Raw genomic sequence first — 13,308 nt, forward strand, 5'->3', positions numbered from 1 at the left:
TCATTTACCCACTACAACATATTTCCTTATGTTGCATTTACGCGTTCAAGTTCAAGTGCCTTGCCTAGTTCGTATAATCTTAAATTATTTAATTTTCAGAGGCGAATCAAAACTAATTGTCTCACATCATTGCGCTTGACATTGTGCAAACCACAAAAGATAAAAGATATAGCGTAACAGAATGGAATGAACTGAGCTTCTGCTGCTCCGATGCTCCGATGCGTCATTCAATCCGATTCAGCAGCAGCAGAACGGAAATGAGTTCTGTTCGACTGCCCACATTGAAGACTAATTGTTCGAGTTAATTGACAACCATGCAATAATCTCGCTGACATTTGACCCAAGCCAATTGAGTTTTGGATTTGTGTGAAACATCTTTGTGGGTTTTAGGTTTACTGTGATTATTATAATACGATGTTTTCATTGAATTATCCGGAAGAAATTTGTTAAGAAAAGAATAATATTTAAATTATATAATATTTACAGATAAAAGCTAGATTTTGAATGTTATTAAACTTAAGTTACAATCCTGATATGTTACAATTATTTTTTAAGGCAATCGTATTTTTTAATAATTGTATTTTTCTTAATCTACAGTCGAGAAATAATTGAATTCCCTTCAATCCAAAAAAGTGAAGAAGGCATTCACAAAATGGTTATTCATCAATTTTAATTGGATGCCTATAAACTTTATATATAATTTTACAAACAACTCCATTCACATTTGCATAGCGTTAAGATATGCCATTTACAGACAGATGACAGTTACAGGGTATAAATGAACAAAAAATCCAAATTAATGGGTGGCAACTAAAAACGTTTTGGCCATTTAAGCTTGTTGCACGGCTAAGATTTTTTTTTAAATAAATGCAATGTTTGTGCGTATTTTGCTTGATGTTTTTTTTTTTTTTTTGTTTTTTTTTTTTAGTTTTAGTTTTTTATGACGTGTCTAGCGAAAATGTCGTACAGTTTATGCAATAAAACTGGCCATTTATCATTGAGGGGACATGGGTAAATATTGTAAATCGACATTGTTCAACGATTCAGCTGGTTGCAAATGTTACGCATACGCCCCAATGGCCCCAGGCTGGCTGTCACTGGTATCCACGATCGGCCGGCTGCCTAGCTGGCCGGTTGGCTGGTTCTCTATAAGCCTCAAGCCTAGAAGTCCAAACCTGACGCCGTGCTTAAGTTTATGATGTGATTTGACTTTTTATTGCCTCGGCTTAAGCTTCAACTTAACCTCCTAATCTGTTGCAAACATTATGTTTTGAATTTAACGCTGTTGCTGGCTCGGCCCGGCTCGGCTTGGCTTGGTCCGCCAATCAACTCCAAGTGCGGCGATGGCGTCGCTCGCAATCGACTACTCATTTGGCGTGTGCGTGCAACGCAGCGCGGGTCGCATTTTTCACGCTTTGTCAAGCGCTTTTTGGGTGCAGGAGGAGTCGCCAACTGTCGTCTAATGTTGCAAATTAATGTCAAGATTTGCATATGGAATCGTATATCGGCTGGCCATGTCAGCGCCTCGGCTACCACTTGTGGCATAAGCATACGCCGAATTTGGCCATCTACTGCCTAACAGTTGCGGCAAAATTTGGCCAAATTATGTGCGTGCCAGCAAATGAATCACAAGTGAATCATTGCATTTGCTTAGCTGCATGTAGTATCAGATATACATGTGTTAAAAACAACTACTTTAATAGATCGATTTTGTATTGGGATGAGCGTGTCGAAATGGAATTTCCTAGTTCTTCGGTCTAAGATATGGATGCCTGTATTTATAGAGGTATGCGGAAATGTAAAGTATGGCAGCAGGGATAGGAAAATAAATACTTATTTAAAAATTTATTAACTTATTGATTGCAATCAATGCATGAATTTAAATTTTTATATATTTTAACTTATTGTGAGCATTATATATTATATAGAAACTTTCGTTTGGCACTGGAAATTTTAAAATTTTGTTTACATTAAAAATTGTATACATTACTTTTTTTTTAATTAAAAAAATAAAAATAATAATTAAAATAATTTTTTGAATTTTTTTGCATTTTGATTTTTTGTTTATAACACGGTTTGTGAATTATTTAAGCCTCAAACTTTATAAAAGCTTTAGCTGCTTTCGATTTAGTCAAGTTTCACACCATAATTAGGGTGACCAAATATGAAAAATAAAATTTAGTTGATGCTGCTGCTTGTTGGGCAAGCAGATTTAATGTTGAATCATATATATGACATTTAAGTTGCATTACTAAAAAAAAAAATGTACAGGATTTGTATAAAATATGGCCTTTGTTCTTTAATTAAGTATTTATAATGCATTTATACTCATATAAAATCATGTGAAACAAATTGAATTGAAGAACTAAAACAATCTTGGTTAAACTTTTGTCCATTTCAGGGTTTATTTCAGTTGTCAGGCTCGGCAGCTTTTCCATCAGCAGCAGCATGGGGCATCCCCCGAGAACGTCATCATTGCTGAGACACAGGCGTCGCTGCCGCTGCCGCTGCCGCTGCTGCTGCCTCTGCCGGCGCTGACGCATACGTACACTGGGGCAGTGTGTGGTAGCATAGCCTGCGGCTCGCTGGGCCGCACACAGTTGGTATTCGGACGAGCAAGCGTTTGCATCGCGCACAGTTTGAACTACAGTCAGAGAGTCACATAAAAGAGCTCCTGTCTGGCATTGAGAAGCCACACAAAGGATAAACACACAAGGAATTCGATAGTCCTCGCTACGTCTTGTTCACCGGAAAGCCGGCGCCATTGTGTCGCCAAACCGTCTACGTGCCTTGTAGAGAGATTTTTAGCTAGCATTCCAGCGCCCAGAAATCTAATACCAAACCGCAACTATGTCAGCGCCCATTAAGCTAATAATTGCTGGCTTCTGCCTGCTGGCCACCGCCTACAATATCCGAGGTGAGTTCCGATTCCCCGTCTCGCCGATCTGCGTTCTCCATTCTCCATGCGTCGCTGCCTGATCGGCACGAGCTGCACGTGGCTTCTCTTTGAGTGCATTCATAAACACATTCGAATACAAAAATTTGCTGTTCAGTTTCGTGTGCGAGTGCCAATTGGGCCTGCCCACGTGTAATTACATCTGAGGCAGCAAGGTCGTCGCGCTGTTCCTAAATCATCCGCCTCGCATCTCAGGTGTGCTTTCTGCTTGATTACATCTATGAAATGAATGAAAAGTTTCACTTGTTTCATTCCCGAGTTTGTTTATGCACATTTGCTTTTTGTTGTTTTGCTGATTCTGTGGCCAACTTTTATGAGTTTTTTGCGGTGTTTATAAAAATGCTACCATGCTTAAAAATAGCCATAAAAAAAAGTAAAAAAATTAAAAACAAAAGAAATTAATTCAATGTTAAGAGAATGAACAATTGATTTTCATAGCTCAACTAAAAGCACTTTGCAGACTTATTATAGATTAAGTTCTCTTTTTTTTTTTTTTTTTTTTGTAATTTTTATTTTAACAAAATACATATATAAATTAACAACAGCAGATTTTACCAAAAAATATAAAAAATTTTTAAGAGAACGCTTTAGTGTAAAAATGGCTCACGGAAAAATAAAATTTATTAGAAATGTTTTCACACCTGGGCGTACAGCCTTTATGCAAATATCAGGTTGATTAGGCCAAAATGTATTTTTGTCATAAACAAATTGCTTTTTGGAATATTTATATACATATATTGGTAGATTGAAGAGCTGTTTATAACACATTATTTTCAACATCTGCCAAGACTTAAGATTTATTAATTTTCATAAATTGAAAATTTCGGAAATTTATTTCTACAAACTTGTGTCTATGACAAAGCAAGTAAATATTGTAAAACAGAGCAAAATGATAAGAGAGAGAGAGCGAGAGAATGAGCTACGTTTGTTGCTTGATTTTTGGAATTTTAAATATTTTAAGATTTTGATTGATGCAATGAATTTTTGCTTTAGTGTAATGAAATCTTCAAGAAAACTTTTCAAAAATACTTTAATAATTGTTAGAGAATTTGAATGAGTCATTAACCTATTACAGCTATTTTATCTGCGGCATTTTTGACACCATATAAAATCTAAGAGTCCAGCTATTCATTAGGGCTTGGTCAATTTACACGATTTTTCCTGGGATTCTTTTGCTGGCACGCAAACACCTTTTGTGGGTCAATGCACAGCAAAGTTGTGCACTTTTCCTACATATACACATACAGATGGATACATATGCATACATACGTATATTTACTTCACTAAAGCCCGTAGATGTGCAGCAATTTGGCGGCATTTTTGCGATTTTCACGCTGTTCGATGATTGGCATGGAATGGAAATTTGAATGCATTTTGTGTATTTTGAAAATGCTTTGCTGTTTATTTCATTTGAAATATTTGCCTGGCTATTTGTTTTGTTTCATTCACAGGCGAATATACAGTATGTAAATTGCATTTGCAGTCAGTCGCTCATAAAAATCATTGATTAACGCCGAACGGAGCCTGATTAAATTTCGCACTAATGTGCAAGTGAATTGCGCTAATTATAATTACTTTTAATTGAGGCATATTGAATATTCATTGAGAGCCTGCTTCATGTGGCTTTTCCCGTTTTGTTCTCTCCTCTCCTTGTGTGTATCCTGCAATTATCTAATTGGCTTGCATTCAATCTGTGCCCCACTGCGCAACGGCGCATCGAGCATTGCGCATGTCAAACTGGCGCCAGAACGTCGTCTGCTCCAGTTTCCAGCAGCGCCGAAAACTGTCCTCAACTGTACTCTCATAGCCAGCAGAGATTTCTAGTCCACCCCACAGACTCCTAGTTGGAAACTATGTCACAGACCTCATCTGTGTATGTGTGTGTGTGTGTGTTGGTTCGAATGCCTTGGCATGAATTGCGTAATTTGTAGATAACTGATAATGAGCAGGCGTTGTTCGGCTTGTTTTCGCACGAAATGAGCTTGTGGCAAACAGGATGCGCAGAGATTGAGCACGCTTCACAGGATACCAGGATGCCTCCAACCCCTCAACTGCCACTCACTGTGCCTCAGTGTTACTTAATTGCAGACGACAACAAACTTCCGATGCGTATCAAATTATGGCATGTTGTTGTTGTTGTTTTTCCATATTACTGTCGACAGCTTATTTATTATTTGAGTGCTTCGAAGGGCATTTGGGGTACATTGTTGCAATTTCTTGAATTAAGGGTTGAAATCCAGTTTCAAAATTTGCATAAGCAGGAAGCGACTTCCTGTGCGCATAGATCAAAGATATTGTTTACTTAAGATAATGTTCAAGTAGATGCCTTCTATATAAAAATATCTCTTGCTGATGTATATAGAATAAGGAAATTATATTATAAATGTTATCTATTGCTCAGGTTGATGAGATATTACATGGAAGTGCATGGAAGAATTGAAAGTGCTCTTAGAATCTTTATACTCTTCTGTAACTATGTAAAAAATTGCTTGATTATTAAGAGGTTAAGCTCTCACCTGATCACCTGCTTAACATAATCCAAGCCCTGTACTTAATATGATCGTAATCTTGTGCCAAAAATAACTTTATACGTAATTACTTATACAGTTTGGCGCACTTACAGGGTATAGAAACTGTTAGCAATAATGGCCTATGCGTGTGTCCGATAAGAAAGCCAACACGCGACCTTGACTTAGCTTCACTACATATATATAAATAGTCCATATAGTATATACGGCAAGGAAATACAATCAATTACTCAGACGAAAAGGCAGCACTAGCTGGCTCGTTTAATAGAAAGTTTCTCAGACCAGGGCGTTGGCAAATTACCCGCAATTTCACGTCAGTCTACAGGAAGTCTGTAAACTAGAAACGGCGAGGTTAAGAAATGCAGCCAGTTTGAACAACTCAAATAACTTTAGAGAGAGACGGCTCAATGTTCTCTTGAGCGCTGACAGCTGAAGGACTTTCAGGTGCCATTTAAATCCATAATAATGTAATACAATATACTCACAATTTTCAAAATGAAATGCAAATATTTGACACCTTCTGGCACGACGATAACTTGAGTGTTGGACAGGCGATAGCTGCCGTGAGGCGAGTCAAGGTCGCTACTTTGCCAGCAACGGCAACATCATTGCATGTCAGCCCAAGATTTACGGCTAGTTGATTTTCAGAAAAGGTAAAACCGAAACATGTACACAACAGTCCTTACATCTGCCCGCCTGAGCCCTTTCCGCTTCTCAAGTCGAGTGGACATGCAAAAGCCTTGAGGTCTTCAGGTCTTGAACGAAACCATCTTGATCCTCAGCGCTGTCCGAGTCCATGGCTAATCACGCATATCTAATTAGGCCATTTGGCTTTGCATGTTTGCTTTGAGCAGCACGTCAATTTCTGGCCCAAGCCCTCCCCCGAAGATGGGCAATCCAATTAAATATTAATTTAATGCGAATCTGCTCTAAAAATAAGCCAACTCAAGTTTTCGTGCCAATATTTCCGCTGTCAATGTTTACCAAAAAATTGAATTTAATTTTAAAACAAATTTGATCGACAAAGATAAATAAACAAAGCGCTTGATAAAACAACAACGAAATAATCACAATCAGCTAGCCAAATCAATCAGCGAGTGCGAAAAAAGTGCCGAGAGAACTGTGAGCAACATTATTGAGTAGTTCCCACGAAAAACTACACTTGAGTGGAAGAAAATATTTTTAAAATTATATATATATATAATATGAAATATATAAACTATAAAATAGGTAAAACTTAAATATATAATTTAATTTAAAAAATTATTATCTATAATATGTAATATATTAAATTTAAAAACTTACAAAAAATTTTTGAAACACATTAAATAGAAAATATGTATATTTTAAAAATGTTGAGAAATAAATTAAAAATATTTTTTTTTTTTAATTTCTTAATATAAAATGTATTTAAAAATAATATAATATAGTTTTAAAATATTTTGAGAGGTATATTTTTATTCAGCTATAATTCTTCAAATGGATTTCATTCGCTGATTGATAAGGTACTCCATGATCATTTTATAATGCGTAAATTCAATTAACTTAATCAACACAAACAATTTGTTCCAAAATACTTGTGGGCTTCGATTGAAAGCATTTATAGATTAATATACTATTAGCGCGCAAATTTATATAAATCTTGTGTTTTAGAAGGTCATAGTTTCGCTCAGACCCAACTCATTATGTATATTATATAATAGTTTAAAATTGAAACACGTCTTTGTTTTAGCTCGCAAATTTTGCGATTCAACAGTTTTTAGTGCTGCCTGGACGCCAAGGAATCTCATAAAGAATCTTGGTTTGCTTGGTCATGTCATAAATTTCACTCACTTTCGTCTGCGACTTCGTGGCGTCCATGTAATAAAAATTCAATGAACGGCGCCACTGTGACTCGCTCCGCACAATGCACTGTCTGCTGTGGCTGCTGAATGGATTTCGGCATTCGGGGGTAGGACCAGATTTGTGGGGGTGTGGAGCCTGCTGAGCCGCCCATAAAGTCAGTTGGGTTTGTTTTTGGCAATGAGAGAGCGTGATGATGTCAACGGCTACAGTTTCTGGATACACACATTGTTCAGTTTTTATGTGGAGGATAGCTTTTGCGACCCATTGCGAATTGGGGTCAGACCGTAAAGGTCGTGCAGCAACATGAACTAATCGAATGATTTGACTTGCTCGTCTTTGCAGCACACGAACATCAGCATTTGCAGTGCTGGCACTGCAGCTCGAGCACCATTGGCTCGGAGGACTTTTGCGATGTGACATTCCAGGAGGATAACATACCCACGGAACTGATCAAGGAGCGCAATATAAATCTGTTGCGCAGCTGCAACAGCTCCATCAACTCCGATCACGAGCGTGCCGTTTGCCGCAAAACCGTTGAGGAGTGTAAGTGAAAAAGACCGACTTCATATACCCTCACTAATTGACCCTATCGATCATTTTAGACGATGGCAAAATCGTAACCAAACGCTTTTGCTACTACACCAACAAATCGGATCCCGTGGAGCTGTGCAATGTGACGACCCCGGAGAAGAATGTGCGGCGAATATTCTGCGAGGATTGCCTGACTGATCGCTGCAATGGCGCCGCTGGCCTCGCAGCCATCTTTGCGGCCATTTTGTTGCCGGCCATGGCACTGGCCAACCAGTTGGCCAACTAAGATGGCCATGTCCCTCGGTCGTATCTCTATTTTTAGTTAAAACGTGATATTTTATTTAGCTAGCCCCACAGCTGAGCCATTCGCTGATTAACATTAAAATTTTACTTAGTTTAGTTATAGGCGTATTATACTTTCGTAGTCCCTTGTAGTCCCCATTTTATGTTAGGTTTTAATCTATAATTATTTGATTCGTTTAGTGAATTACTTTAGGGTGCATTTCATGATTTGCTTCAGTCGTTTTTAACCCAAACAACACTCCGATAAATAAATTAGCCAAATAGCTTAGCTTAACAATCGAATATTAACTTCAACAACAGCAAGCCACGCTCTATAAACGATAAAGTACCACAATAACAATAATAATAATAATAATGATATTGATAGTAAATTAATGTTGAAATGTACAACTCAAAACACCGTATACATTCTTCAATGTATTTATCACAATTGTATAAACTATAAATCTGACACCGAATAAATTCCTTATCTATCTGACAGTTGTTGGAACTTATGTTATTTAAGCGGAAGGGGAACTAATGGAGGGTATATATGTATATCTATTAGTATAGGGTATTTTAATTCGATTGAGAAATTGAAGAGACCATTTCAGATTATACTAAAGTTCACCTAATTTCAATCAGCCACTGGCAATCCAATTAGTTGGCAAATAATTCTCTGCGATCCCATTTCATAAACATTCCTCCCCATTGCCTGTTCCCTTCCAATCTTTGCCTGTCATCGTCCTACAAATAATTAACATTTTACAGAATCTAACGAAATTTATGCAAATGACAACTACTCTATTAAACTTTATCATGTGCTGAGGGTTAAAAGATATATGAAACGAACCGAATATAGAACGTCTCTGTGGTAGGAAATTTAAATAACAAATATATACACAAAGTATTTACATCGGAGTGTAAGCCGGTAGTAGTTTCTTAAGCACGCGAAATACGAAGCCTGAATCATTTGGTATACGATAAGCGAGAACCACTAAGTCCTGGGCTAATCCAATTTGGGATTTAAGTGAATATTCTATGAGTTCTCTGCTGACCTCATTTCTCCATTATTCTGTGTGCCTTCGTTAGTTTGATTTGGGCAGCGTCTTAGCTAGAGGGTGATTGCTACCCACTGTGCCTTTGTCATTTATCCTGCTGCTTAGCTCAAATAACACTAAGGCTGATTTATCGGGATTTTATATTGAAGTGATAAAACTATCTGGTGTGAGAGAACTTGTTTTGAAAAATGTTGCATACCTTTAGGAGACACTCAAAAATAGTTTCAACAGCAAGTTTTTCACTCAATTTGTGTCAACGATAAGTTTTTTTTTTTTTTTTTTTTTTTTTTTATATACAAACAAAAAAAGTTGTGTCAACGATAAGTTTACTTATTGTATCTTTAAAACGATATTTTACTATGTATAACAAAACAATTTTGTCAGATGTCTGCTAATGAGTCAACAATTTAAGTAACTTGTTTTTTTTTATAGCAGCTGATGACGATGGAAAAAATGATAATAAAAATCTGGCAGGCCATTTATATGATCTAGCCATTTTCTATGAAGCATTACTTACAAATCTCAAAGCGCAAACCTGCATATTAATAGCTGCATTATTAACAGAGAATGAAATTGCAAGACAAGATGTTCTTAATTGTAAAAGTATATTTACATAGTATTATACTATAATAAGAGATTATGATATATTATTATTGAGTTAGTTTTTCATTTATAAAAACTAATATTATTTTCATTTTCAAACCTTTGGTTACTCAAATATTTATTAATTTTTTCTTATAGTTTTCCCACAATGCCTATAAAACACACTTAAAACGTGACTGCTTCAATGTGAATTCAAAGCACACAAAAAAGTTAGGCAAGTGCTGAAAAACCGGTTGACCAATTAATATAAACAACCGTTTTTTAGTTTTCACAACAATTGCTTACCTGAGCCACACCCTACATAAATTTCCACTCAAAACAAAACTCAAAGTAAGCAGCGCAGTCGCCGTTACGCTCAAAAATACTTAATAATATCATACTTATATATATATTATTATACTTCATATTTAGATAATAGGGAAAAAAAAAAAACAAACTGATTTGAAAAACCTAAACAAATGCCCGAAAACCGGTTGAACAAATACTCAAAACACACAAAACTTTTCCAACACTCTCAACTGGTTTCACTCAAACCGTGCTTGGAGTGAGCGGCGCAGTCGCCGTTGCGCACAGAGAACCGAGTGAAATGAGTATGGGGGATGTTGGATAGACGAGAGTGGCTGGCCGGTCGGACGTCTGAACGGGGCAGCAGAATTGTGAACTTGTCAGACGTGCAGCAGACATTGTCAGCAGAGGTTGAGAGCGGATCCAGCGAACGTTGCAGCAAGATAATATTAAATATATAAACATTTTGGAAAAATGGTGTCTGCCCTCAAATGCAGTTTGGCCGTGGCCATTATGATTAGTCTGGCCTGTTCGGGTGCGTATTTTCGACTGACCCAGCAAAACCACCTGTCTGAACTAATCCAAACTCTGTTGTCAACTTGCAGCCTATGCCATTAAGTGCTACCAATGCGAGTCGCTTACCACGCCGAAATGCGGCCTGAAGTTCGAGGAGGATGAGACTTTGTTGATTGATTGCGCCAAGATTGGGCCACCGCGCAGTCTGCAATCCTTCTTCCCACTCCAGAATGCCACTGGCTGCATCAAGAAGACGCTCGAGAGCGGTAAGTCCCACCAATCTCTCATAGATAATCATAGATAATCTCATATCAAACTCTCGCATTGCCAGTCTGCGGCATCCATTAGTGGCGGCTCTCATGCGAGCATAGAAATTCGCATTATGAAGCGACGCGTCGCTTATGATGTCATTTTACTGTACTTGATTTTTGTTTTGTTTCTTTGTTATTCGTATCGTGTTATGTTCAGACTGTTTGTGTGTTTTGCGCAGTTGCTGGATTCTTGAGCGGGTATCACGACATTGTTGTGCTTTTGGTTTTCGTGTAATTTCGTATAATTTTGAGATTACTGTGAGAAGCGTATTGAAATAATTATGACGTGATTCCACTTTTTCGGGCGGGGAGCGAAAAATTTAGCTCTTAGCATATTTTAATATCTCTTTCAAGTTAATGTTGCCAGCAAATGGCAAAAGATTTATGCGATCATCAAATGGGGGAAACAAATTTCTTTTAAATTTGTTACTTTTTTAACATATTTTAATAATTGAAAATTCACGTCGTTGAATTTTTATAGCAAAGCATTTCAAATATTGTTCTTCTTCTATTTCTCTTATAATTAAAATTAATTATTCGCATTTTATTATTATTAAAAAGCCAGATATTTTAATGCTGCCATTTAAAATGTGTGTCAAAATAATAAAAATAGGAATTTCGTTGTGATAGTTATACTCATTGACGCAGTGAAAAGAGTATATTTGTTATGGGCAATATTCATTTTGATGGCTGTATTGACTTATATACTTTTATCGTATATATATTAGCAAATATGATTTAGCTGCTGTAAACGAATATTATCTAGTCGGCGGCACCCCACAGCAACATTTTTGTTTGTTTTTTCAGAGCTGTGAATAGCTCGAAGTCAATATTGTTCTTAGGTATACATAGATATATATCGCTTTATAATTGCTTACTAATCAATTAAAGCGAATTTAAGCAGCTCTGCTGAGCTCATCAAAGCAAATCGCCCATCGCAAGTCGCATTCAACCGTGAAAATGATCCCAACTCGTAAGTTAATTACAAATCTTGTTGACTCAAGTTGTTGCCGTTGACTTGAACAATGCGTCAGGCAGCATAGAAAATTATTGTATTATTTTTCAAACGACTCGCATTGTTAGCCGCAGCTGCCGAACAATGAACTCATTTGTGGGTTTGCATATAATTTACAAGCTATTTATTTTTTAAGCAAAGCGTGAAAGTATTTTTTTTTTTCTTTGTTTACTAACTATAATTCTCACCTTTATTGTCAATTTAGTTGTGGGACATCCGCAGATCGTGCGCAGCTGCTACTTTGGAGATGTCAGCAACATTCAGAGCGGCTGCCAGTCGGATCCCTCTCTGCCCTTCGTCAAGCAAATCGGCTGTGATGTGTGCACCAAGGATGAATGCAACGGCTCCTCCTCCATCGTCCCCGTTGCAGGTGCCATCGTGCTGTTCTTTGCCGCGGCTCGTCTGCTGGCCTAGATTGATCTCTAGTGTTTGGCTATAGTTTTTAGCTCCTGCTCGTATTTAAGTACTTCTTCTGCATCAGTTGTCATTTTGATTTGCCTCATAGTTGTGACATATTCTCGTTTAAATTTGTGCTTATTCCATATGCAATTGCAATTTAATAAACTATGGACCAGTTACAAAAAACAATCATGGGACCTTTTATTTGCAACATCATTTCCAGAGACATTTATCAACAATAAACCATAAATGCTGCAGGGCATTAATCAAGTTATATACTTCAACAGCTCTTTAATGATTAAGAAAGAGTGTCATGATAAATAAATTTTATATAAGTAATTATTAAATTGATAAATTATATGCTTAAAATTGTAGTTTTGTTGTCATAAGAGACATATTTATAATAAGCCTACACATTATGTTTATTATTTTCTGAGTTGTTTCTATTTTTTTGCTTATATGGTATATACGTATAGTGGCTATATAATTTTAGGCCTCCCTAATGAATTTTAATTAATTTCGATGTGCAGAGCAAGGTCTCTTATATGTGTGGTATGTGCTGAGTAGCATATAAATAGTATATATTATATACTAGATCAAAGGAATAATTTTGGAATATACTTCCCATTTTATTTTAAATATTCTGTCTATATTATATTATTTATTACATACAACTTTTACTCTCGCTCTCTCTATCAGTCTGTTTCTCTTGTAGTTATCATCTCTGTCCTCTTTATATCTTACTCGTCTCTTGTTGTTTTTATATTCATAATTTCTATATACATGTACATATAGGAAGTAGTCATCTCATATCACCAGGACCTGGCATTCACTTCAGACATGATAATTATAAATACACTCTCTCATGCTAGCATCTAGTATATATGACTGTATCCATTACGACTTACAAAGTCCGTGCCAAAGCTTTTTATGTGTTTCGTGAATGTAACGCATTTACGGAATGGATTTCACGGCG

The 13,308-nt window shown here is 36.6% G+C and overlaps 2 protein-coding genes across 2 annotated transcripts; both read left to right on the forward strand.

Moving 5' to 3' along the window:
• The first annotated feature begins 2,520 nt into the window (after positions 1-2,520).
• Positions 2,521-8,643, forward strand: twit (target of wit). The gene is made up of 3 exons (XM_018001982.2): positions 2,521-2,917; positions 7,672-7,872; positions 7,932-8,643. Exons 1-3 carry the CDS (start codon positions 2,851-2,853, stop codon positions 8,144-8,146), a joined length of 483 nt encoding a protein of 160 aa, XP_017857471.1. The 5' UTR covers positions 2,521-2,850; the 3' UTR covers positions 8,147-8,643.
• A 1,805-nt stretch (positions 8,644-10,448) lies between these two features.
• LOC108610126 (UPAR/Ly6 domain-containing protein bero) lies at positions 10,449-12,521 on the forward strand. Its single transcript, XM_018001987.2, has 3 exons — positions 10,449-10,626; positions 10,697-10,873; positions 12,139-12,521. Exons 1-3 carry the CDS (start codon positions 10,566-10,568, stop codon positions 12,345-12,347), a joined length of 447 nt encoding a protein of 148 aa, XP_017857476.1. The 5' UTR covers positions 10,449-10,565; the 3' UTR covers positions 12,348-12,521.
• The last annotated feature ends 787 nt before the right edge of the window (positions 12,522-13,308 follow it).

Source organism: Drosophila arizonae, chromosome 3 (genome assembly GCF_054131065.1).
Source record: "Drosophila arizonae isolate 15081-1271.41 chromosome 3, UAZ_ARI_1.0, whole genome shotgun sequence".
Taxonomy (NCBI): domain Eukaryota; kingdom Metazoa; phylum Arthropoda; class Insecta; order Diptera; family Drosophilidae; genus Drosophila; species Drosophila arizonae.